Source organism: Chelonoidis abingdonii, chromosome 11, assembly GCF_003597395.2.
Source record: "Chelonoidis abingdonii isolate Lonesome George chromosome 11, CheloAbing_2.0, whole genome shotgun sequence".
In the NCBI taxonomy this organism is placed as follows: domain Eukaryota; kingdom Metazoa; phylum Chordata; order Testudines; family Testudinidae; genus Chelonoidis; species Chelonoidis abingdonii.
The window spans coordinates 21,777,765-21,788,083 of NC_133779.1; the positions used below are offsets into that span (position 1 = coordinate 21,777,765).

Genomic DNA, 10,319 nt, shown 5'->3' on the forward strand with positions numbered 1-10,319 from the left:
TATTTCGGGTGATCCGGTCTGTTTTCGTTTGGTTTCTTTTCGTTATCTTCTGGTCTCCCTCATTTCTTTCTTTCTTTTCTTTTGGTTTCCTTTCTACTCATTTCTTTTCCTTTTTCTTTCATTTTCAATCAATCCTTTCTTCCTTTACTTTTCTCATTCATTTCTTTTTCCCATTATTCTCTTCTTTCCCTCATTAATTACTTTCGGTTTCTTTTCTGTCACTCATCTTCTTTTTCTTTCTTTCTTTCCCTTTCTTTCTTTCTCATTAATCCTTTTCTTCTTTCCTTTCTTTCTCGTTCATCACGAGTTTCTTTCTCGTTTGTCTCATTAATTCTTTCTTTCTCATTAATTCTTTTGGTGTTCTTTTCTCACTCATATTCTTTACCTTCTTTGTTTCTTTCTTTCTTCCGCGCAGCGTCTTTCTTTCTTCCATCTGCTTTTCATCCCTTTGTTTCTCCCCGCACCGGCATGGGGAGTCGGGGAGGGTGTGCCGGGGCCGGGCTGCAAGGTGCCCAGGGAAGAAGGAGAGCTGCGTGCCAGTCCCAGACAACGCTGAAGGGGGGTACAGCATGAGCGGCAGCTGCCGGGGATTGCTCAGTCGAGGCCAGCATCATGGGGCAGTTTGAGCACTCCTACCAACATCATCCCGGCTGGAGGGGGTGGTGACCAGCAAGCACCCGCAGTCATGATCCTGTTCACCGAGTTATCGGAGAACGGGGCACATGCGACTCCTTCTCGCGGGTCGGTATGGGGGGGCTCAGTAAAGGCGTTGCGTGTGGGGGTAGGGAGTCCTTTGGATTGCCGTAATGAGGATAGTGAAGAAGACGTACACCAGACATGTAGGTGCTTCGTTCCTGGCCCTACACGACGTGGTTCAGATTCAGTCGTGTGGTGGTCATGCGGCTGTGTTGACACCTATTGTGCAGATGATGCAGAGTAACGGTGATGTGGGTTGTGGTGGGAGTGTTGCGGGGGTCAGATTTGAGCTCTGCATCCGGCATTATGTTATTATGGGTGAGTTGCGTCGGGCTCGGGAGTCTTAGTCCGCCTTCTCTGGGGTACGGGTGCGGTAAAGCCCCATGTATGTGCGTACCGGTGCGGCGGTGGGTGGGGTGTTGTGGGACTGTGTGTGCCAGAGTCCCGGGGCACGCAGGGATAGATCGCTCCTAGCGTGCGTACGGCGCGGTTGACCAGAATCAGCGTGGTGCGGGATCTCTTCTAAGATCGTGAGCGCGCAGCGAGGGTCCGCAGATGGACAGAGTAGTTGGGGCGCTGTCGAGATGGATGGACTTGTTGGCGAGTTGTTCTTGCCTTGCGCTTTCCTGGACGCGGGAGGGGTCGTGTTGGTGTATGGTGGTATCGACCGTCGGTGTGGTGCACACATATAAGAGACCTCGAGATACCGCCCAAACGACCCAGTCCATTGGAGAATGGGGCTCGGGACGAGCTCTTCCTGTATGCGGGTATGGGGAGGGAGAGGGAGCCCCAAAAACGCTCCAGACTACCCCCAAACCACCAGGTCCATTGGAGAATGGGGTGCTCTGACTCCTTCCTCATGGGTAATGGGGGGACCCCAGTTTGGGGGGAGGGACACCAATCCCCCCACAGACACCGCGCAAAACCACCGCCAGGCATGAGAATGGGGTGGCTCAACTCTTCCCCCTAGCGCATTGTGAGCCCAGCGACCCCATGCTCAGCATGGTCCCGCCCTGAAATTCTGTTAACCCCACCTTGTCCCTGTAGCCCCACTCCAACCCCTGGTGGCAAGCGATCAGGTCACCTTCCTTCTGAGGCCGTTATCCACGCCCAGGCTCCACCACGTTGCCCACGTGAGTGCCGCCACCCCCAAACCCATGGCTGCCGGCCTAGGGTGAGTGAGCCCCTCCCCTGGGGTTCGGCATGTGATCGCCTGCCAGTCCGCTGATTTGCCTTGATTGCGTTTGTTCTTCGTCTGAGGCCCACCGGCCAGGTCGCTGCCCGTTGCCACTGAGGCCCGCCCCCTAAAATAATAAAACCCCCATGGGCGCCTGCCCCTGGAGCCCTGCTGCACCCTTGCATTGAACTCATGCCCCTTCCCTGAGGGTCACCCGCCCCCAGTCCCGGCCCTTTTGCCCGCTGAGGCCCGCCCCCAAACCCATGGGACCCTGCCCGCTGGTAGGCCGCCGCCCCCTGCACTCCGATGATACCCCAGCGCTCCCGGTCTGCCCCATTGGCACTGAACGAGGGGGGGGCAAGTTCGCTCTCTCGCCCATGCCATGGCGTGGTGGGGATAGTGCTGCGGGGCACTACGCCTCGAGGATTATGCGCTATCGATGGCCAGAAGATTGAGCTAACGTGCCACCGGGACCTCCGTGCTTGCCCGCAAGCATCACATCCTGGTTAACTTGCAACCTGGTCTGGCAAAGTCTCCGACTTTTCGGCCTCTCCGCTTTCTGGAGGAGAACTCCTCTGACCCGCGACCTCACGCAGCCTCCCTGGTAGGGCGCCGGGACGCCGGGGTTCGCTGCCGCCAAATCGAGGGGGGCAGGAGTCGCTGGATTCTTGGCTGGCTTTATGGGAGGGGAGTGGGGGCTGGGAGCCCGGACTCCTGGGTTCTCTCCCCGGCTCTGGGGAGGAGAGTGGGGGGCTGGTGGGTTAGAGCAGGGGGGGCCTGGGAGCCAGGACCCTGGGTTCTCATCCCTGGCTGCTGGGAGGCGAGTGGGGGCTGGTGGGTTAGAGCAGGGGCAAGGAAGCCAAGGATCCTGGGTCTCTCCCTGGCTCTGGGAGGGGAGTGGGGGCTGGTTGGGGTTAGAGGAGTGGGGGGCTGGGAGCCAGGACTCCTGGGTTTCATCCCGGCAGCCTCTGGGAGGGGTAAGTGGGGGCTGGTGTGTTAAGAGCCAGGGGGCTGGAGCCGAGGAGTCCTGGGTTCTCTCTCCCAAGCTCTGAGAGTGGTGTGGGGGCCCTGAGTGGTGGGGGGCTGGAGCGCGGAGCTCTCTCATGCGCCTCCTCGTCCCCAGGGTGGGAAGATCCCATTCGCTGGACGGCCCCCGAGGCATCGCTTTCGCAAGTTCACCTCGGCCAGCGCGCCACTGGAGCTGACGGGATCTGAACATGTGGGACGTGATGTCCCTTTCGGGGAGCGGCCGCTACTCTGGACATGTCCAACCAGGACGTGAGTACCCCCCCTCCGCTCCCGCTCAAGTTCCTCGCGCCCCCACCCTGGGCCGGGTCAAGCCATTCGCGGTGGTGTTAAACGAGCTACCCGCGCCGCGTCAGAGGTGCTGCATCTCAGCACCGGGCGAGGGGATCCCTGGGTAACCAGCTGCCCACCCCAGAGGTGGGTGCATCTCAGCACCAGGCGAAGGGTGCCCATTGAGCTCCGCCCCCCGCCGTGTCTGAGCCGTGCCGTCCTCGCCAGGTGATCAATGCCATCGAGCAGGATTAACCGCTGCCCCCTCTCGCCGCCCGCCTGCCCCACGGCGCTGCAGCCAGCTCATGGCTGGACTGCGTGGCAGAAGGAGCGACTAGCGCGCCCGGTCCCCCCGCTTCGCCAGCTGTCAGCTCCACCTCGATAAGCTGAATCCGCACCACCAGCCAGGTGCCGGCAGCGTTCCCGGGACGGTGCCGGGTGAGACCTCAGGGCTTTAGGCGGGGATGTGGCTTGGGCCTGGGGAGGGGCGTGTATGGGTGGCTGGGTCGCTGGGCAGGGAGTTGGGGGCTTGTGGTATGGAGGGCTCAGAGGGCTGGGGCTGGGATAATGGGGGGCTCAGAGTAGCTGGGTCCTCAGGGGGAACTCTGCGGTATGGGGGGGGTCAGAAGGCGGCTAGGCCTCGGGGGGGCTGGGATAGGGGGGGCTCAGAAGTGAGATCGGTCTGGCAGAGGGGCTGGCGGTATGGGGGGACTCAGAGGCAAGCTGGGTCTGGGCAGGGAGGCGGGGGCTTGGGATATGAGGGGCTCAAGAGCGGCTGGGCCTTGGGGGCGGGGGCTGAGATATTGGGGTGCTGAGATTGGGGTGCTCACAGAGCAGGCTGGGCCTGGAGGGGTGCGGGATAGTGGGGGGGCTTCAAGAGGCGGCTGGGCCTGAGGGGGGCTGGGATACTTGGGGGGGCTCAGAGCGGGCTGGGCCTTGAGGGATGGTCTGGGATATGGGGGTCTCAGATGTGGCAGGGGACCTGGGTAGGAATGCCTGGGCTTGATGGAAGGGAGGGGGTGGGGGGTTTTAGGGGCCACCTGTTCCCCTGCCCCTTTTCTTTCCTCCCTTCACTCGTCACGTGTTCTTTGGGGGTCGCCCCTGCACCTTCCCTCCTCAGATCCCTGGGGGTGGGGCTGCAGGCTGCCTCGCGGCCCCCCAATTCTGCCCCCATGAGGGAATAATAAAACCCCCGGTCTCAGACGAGCAGCCCCTCATTCTAACACCGAACTAAACACCGCCGGCCTCGTCTCCCCCTAAAAAGGGCATGTCCCGTCCCAACTTTCCCCCTCCGCTGGACCATCGTGCGGCCCCCCGCTACGAGCGCGCCAGGCCCTCATTCGGGTAGGCTCGGTCAGCGACACTGGCTGCACCAGGGCTATACAATCCAACATCATGGGCCTTGCTACGAGGAGAAGTTCAGGGCAGCGGCCGGATTACAAGCTCCCTCGAGCTGCTGCTCAGGACCAGATCTCTCCAGCGAGTGAGCGACCCCGCCGGGGGCCGTGGGGCGGGGGGGCATCAGCGGGGGGGCAGGGCTGGGCTGGCAGGTGGCGCTGCGGGTCGGGAGTGTGAAAGGGGCACCGGCAGGGCCTGGGGGGGGGGGCAGGGCTGGGCTGGCAGAGGCTGCAGGTCGGGAGTGGAGGGGCAACGCGGCAGGGCTGGGCTAAGCAGGGGCTGCAGGTCGGCAGGCTTGCAGGTCGGGAGTCGAGGGGGCAGAAAGACCTGGAGTAGGAGGGCGGCTGGGGGGGGGGGCATGTTGGGCTGGGTCTGGCAGGTGGCTGCGAGGTCGGCAGAGTGAGGGGCAGACCAAATACCAGGCAGGGGCTCGGAGGGGGGGCGCAAAGGCTGGCTGGTGGGCAGGGGCTGCAGGTCGGGGAGGGGGCGGGTGCCGAGCAAGACGACCATCCTTGGCACGAGGGGCTGGGCTGGCAGGGGCTTTCGGGTCGCCGGGAAGTGAGGGGGCAAAATGAAACGAAAGAATTACCCACCGGCAGGGGGCTTAGCTGGGTGCTCTGGGCAGGGTCGCTGAAACCAAAAGAATTAATGAGAAAGAAAGAATTAATGAGAAAAAGAAATGAATGAGAAAAGAAAGGAAGAAAGGATTAATGAGAAAGAAAGAAAGCAATGAGTGAGAAAAGAAACTGAAAGAAAGAAAGAAAGAAAGAAAGAAAGAAAGAAACCAAAAGAATTAATGAGAAAGAAAGAATGAGAAAAAGAAAGAGGAGTGAGAAAAGAAACCAAAAGAAAGAAAGAAAGAAAGAAACCAAAAGAATTAATGAGAAAGAAAGAAAGCAAGAAAGACGTGAGAAAAGAAACCAAAAGAAAGAAAGAAATGAGTGAGTAAATAAACCAAAAGAATTAATGAGAAAGAAAGAATTAATAAGAAAAAGAAATGAATGAGAAAAGAAAGGAAGAAAGGATTAATGAGAAAGAAAGAAAGAAAGAGTAAAGAAAAGAAAAGAAGAACAAGAGAGGGAGAAAGCGGGAAGGAACCAGTGAGTTGAGAGAGAAAAAGAAACGAAAGACAGAACGAGACTGATACAAGGAGAAGTGGGAATGAGACTGGAGACAGAAAAGGGGGGAAGAAAGTGGTGAGGAAGGAGGAATAAAAGAGACAGAACGAGGCGGGAGAAAGAAGGAAGGAAACGGAGTCAAGAAAAGGGGGGAAGGAGACAGAGCGAGCCGGGGGGCTGGAGACCTGATGCAGCGAAGGCCGAGCGGCGCCGCAGGGACGAACAAGGCGGGTGAAAGAGGGAAGGAAGAAGTGGGTTGGGGCGGAGAAAAGGGGGGACCGAGCCGGACGAGCCAACGAGCCGGGAGAGGAAAAGGGACCTGGGCGTGGGGGGGCGGGGTTAGTAGAAATCACTGCCCGGTTTGCAGCGTGGGCCCCCCCAGGACCAGGGGGCAGGGGTGGTGGATTTTGGGGAGCAGAAGCCGTGAACTTGGGGGCGCGGGGGGCTGGGACTCAGGGACCGGTTTAGGGGTCATGGGGCCGGAGGGATTCAGGGCGGTCGGGGCTCAGGGGGAGTTCAGGGACCAGTTTGGGGGTTCAGGGGCCAGTTTGGGGGTTCAGGGGGCTCACCGGCGCCGATCACCTCCTCGATTTTCACGTAGGAGACGTCGATCTCTTTGGCGAATTCCCGCACGGCCTCATTGGGGTCCTCGTAGGTGAAGGGGTCGATGTAGAGTTTGGTGCCTGGGGAGGAGGGATCCCGGTGGGGGGGAAGGTTAGAGCCGAGCGCCCCCAGACCCAACCCCGCCAGCCACTCACCCCCACCCCCTCCTTCTGCCCTGGCCCCCCACTTGCCCCCCCCTCACTCTCTTAACCGTCAAAACCCAAATCCCCACCCAAACAGCCAAATCCTAAACCTCTAAAAACCCCGCTGCCAACCATACACCCTCCCTCTGTGCAACCTTCCCCACATCCGCAACCATGAACACCCGTAACCCCTCCGTGCATACCATTACCCTCTGTCTAAGTAAACTAACAACCCTCTCATGCAATCCCAGTGACAACCACCCACGATGCAACCATCCCTCCTTGGCATAACCCTCTCCCTCCTTGTGCAACCTAGCGCCACCACACATGTGCAACCATCCTCCTTGTGCAACCTCTCCTCATAACTGACACCCCTGCAACATGGCTCCTGGTGCAACCTTCTCCTCGTGCCAACCCGCTCCTCGGCACCAGATGAGCCACCCCTGTGCACCCTTTCCTCCTCGTGCAGCCCTGGCCTGGGCCCAGCCCTGGCGTGGAAGCGTTGACGATCCCATCAATACGAAATCAACCCAACAAATTCGCTCTACCCCAGGGGGGATTCAGACCGTTGGGGGAAACGGCCGCGAGTCGGTGAGAGAGGGCAACTCGACAAGCACTGCGAGCCCCTTGCATGGCGGACGAGGAACTCCGGCCCGAACTCCCCATAGCCGCCCTCGGACCAGCGGGCCACAAGACCCTTCAGAGGAACCGCCACGCCATCAATACGTCACACACCTCGCCGCGCGAAGCCGCTTCACCCGCAGCGTCACCTGCCTCGACCAGCCCCGATTCATCCGACATGGGGCCTCCCCTGCCCGGCGCGCCCTGGGGGGCCGGTGGGCTGGTCGGCTCCCTGCTCCCGCGGTGCAAACGACCGTCCCGCACTCGCCCCCTCGTGCCCCCTCCTGAGATCATAACACTCCCCCTCGCAGCACCACTCCAAGCCCTCCCCTGGTTCTCTTGCCGCCCACTGTCCTCACTCTCCGACTCCTCCCCTCAGCTGCCCCCTAACCCACCAATCCACTCCCCTGTCGCTCCTGCCCCACTGTCCCCTCCCAAATCCTCCCTCGCGCCCCCAAATCCCTCCCCTGGTCTTCCCCCTCACCGCGACCACCCTCCCACCGGATCCTACTCACCCACCAGCAGCGCCCAAAAAACACTCCCCGGCCCATCGCCGATCCTCCCCTGCCCGTCTGAGCCTCGCCCAATCCCCTCCCTTGGTCCCCATCACACCCCCATGGCCCTCTTGACTCACCCGAGCCTCCCGCACATCAGCCCCCCACAATCTGCCACATCCCCACCTGGTCCCCCACTGCACCAAGCTCTGCCCTGCTCCGATCCCCCCCTAACACTCCCCATCAACCCCCCTCCAATCCCCCACCCGACATCGCCCCAATCCCTCCCTGGTCCCTTCACGCCCCCCTCCCAATACCCCCTTCAAAACCTCTCTAACCACACACACCGCCCGCCTAACCTCACCCCCCCACAGCCCTAAATCCCTACCCCAGTCCCCTCCTCCACTTCGCCCGCCCTTACATCCCAATCCTCCCTCACCTCACACCCCACGCCCAACCCTCCAGCAATGCCCCTACCCCCCAGCAGCCCCATCCCCGATCCCACCACCCCACACTCTGACCCTGCCCCCTTCCCCTGTCCGCTCCCCCCTAGCTCACTCTCCACTCCCCCCCCAAGAGACCCCCCCTCCATCACCACCCACAGCCCTCCCCGACCCCCCTAACCTCACCTTCTCCCCGTTAGTAGAGTACCTCGTAGTCCAGGACGCGCTGGACCGCGCGGGGGAAGTGAGAGGGGGGCGGCAACCGGCCAGCTCAGAACCATCCCGGTGGGGACCAGAGCCCTGGACCTTTGTCCAAGCGGTCCGGGCGGGGGCACTGGGCGACAGACGCCAAAGTCAGGGCTCGCGGCGGGACCGGTCGAGGGGCAAGCCGACCAGGTGGGGTGCGGCTCTCGCGGAGTGGGGGCACCGCTGGGCAGGCTGCGGTCGGGAGTGAGAGGCACCGTGGGGCATAGGGCTGCGGGTCAGGAGTGAGGGGCGCCGGCGGGGCAGGGGGCTCGTGCGTCGGTGGGAAGGGCGGCCCCGGCGGGCGGTCGGGAGTGAGGGCGCCGACGGCGGGGCTGCGGGTCGGGAGTGAGGGGCGACCAGCCTAGCCAAACGTGGGAGGGGGCGGTGCGAGGGAGTGAAGGGGCGCCCGGGGCAGGGAGGCTGCGGCGGGAGTGAGGCGCCGTGGGCAGGGCTGCGGGTCGGGAGTGAGGGGCGCCCGTGGGGCCAGGGGGCTGCGGGTGCGGTCAGTGAGTGGGCCCGCACGGTGGCCACGGGGGCTCGGGTCCGGAGAGTGAGGGGCGCCGGCGGGGCAGGGCTCTGCGGGTCGGGAGTGAGGGGCGCGGCGGGGCAGGGGGCTGCGGTCGGAGATGAGGGGCGCCGTGGCAGGGGCTGCGTGTAGGGAACCGGGCTTCGGTTCTAACCATCCTTGTTGGGTATGACGTTGACCACTCTCGGCCTGGGGCGGGTTGGGGCTCAGGTCCGACACCCCGTTGATGCTGGATCTGAAGGTGTAGGTGACGTAGGCTGCAGGCCTGGACGGTCACCCCCGGCTCTGCCAGTCCCCCGCAGCACTGGGGCGAAGGTCAGGCGGGCGCAGCGCTGGCAGGGCTGCCCCTCGGGCACTCGAGCAGAGCACAGGTTGTAGGTCACGTCCCGCCGCCCCACATCTCCAGGGGCTCGCTCCAGGCCAGCACCACCCCCGAGCCGTTGATCTGGTGCACGATGCTGCGCGGGGCCGAGGGGTCGCTGCAGGGGGAGAGAGATAGAACCAGGAGGTCCTTGGCTTCCAGGCCCCCTGCCTCACCAGCCCCCCGTCCCTTCCCAGAGGCCGCTGGGGGTGCGGGCAACCGGCCAGCTCAGAACCATCCCGGTGGGGACAGAGCCCTGGACCTTGTCCGGGGGCGGGGGCACTGGGGCAGGACGCCAAGTCAGGGCTGCGGTCGGGAGTGAGGGGGCACCGCCAGGTGGGCGGTGCGGGCTTCGGGAGTGAGGGGCACCGGCTGGGCAGGCTGCGGTCGGGAGTGAGAGGCACCGTGGGCTGGGCTGCGGGTCAGGAGTGAGGGGCGCCGGCGGGGCAGGGGGCTGCGGGTGGGAGTGCGGCCCCGGCGGCAGGGCTGCGTCGGGAGTGAGGGCGCCGACGGGCAGGGGGCTGCGGGTCGGGAGTGAGGGGCGCCGTGGGCAGGGGGCTGCGAGGGAGTGAGGGCGCCCGGGCAGGGCTGCGGTCGAGTGAGGGGCGCCGTGGGACAGGGCTGCGGGTCGGGAGTGAGGGGCACGCTGGGGCAGGGGGCTGCGGTCGTGGGAGTGAGGGGCGCCGCGGGCAGGGGGCTGCGGGTCCGGGAGTGAGGGGCGCCGGCGGGGGCAGGGCTGCGGGTCGGGAGTGAGGGGCGCGGGGCAGGGGCTGCGGTCGGCAGTGAGGGAACCGGGCCGGTTCTCACCATCCTTGTGTGGTGAGTTGACCAGCTCGGCCTGGGGCGGGTTGGGGCTCAGGTCCGACACCCGTTGTGCCTGGATCTCGAAGGTGTAGGTGACGTAGGGCTGCAGGCCTGGACGGTCAACCCCCGTCGCCTCAAGCCCCGCAGCACTGGGGGCGAAAGGTCAGGCGGGCGCAGCGCTGGCAGGGCGCCCCTCGGGCACTCGGAGCAGAGCACGTTGTAGGTCACGTCCCGCCGGCCCCCACTCTCCAGGGGCTCGTCCAGGCCACAACCACCCCGAGCCGTTGATCTGGGCACGATGCTGCGCGGGCCGAGGGCGCTGCAGGGGGAGAGAGATAGACCCGGAGTTCCTGGTTCCAGGCCCTGCTCCACCAGCCTGCCCCGCCCTCCCTT

General features: G+C 63.4%; 1 protein-coding gene across 1 annotated transcript in view; it reads right to left on the minus strand.

The window, feature by feature from the left end:
* The window catches only part of EPHB4 (EPH receptor B4), a 30,751-nt gene that overhangs the window by 13,094 nt on the left and 7,338 nt on the right, over nt 1–10,319 (minus strand). The window contains 3 exon segments of the mRNA XM_075071331.1: nt 386–552; nt 6,255–6,368; nt 9,930–10,075. Coding sequence (XP_074927432.1) covers nt 386–552; nt 6,255–6,368; nt 9,930–10,075 — 427 coding nt within the window.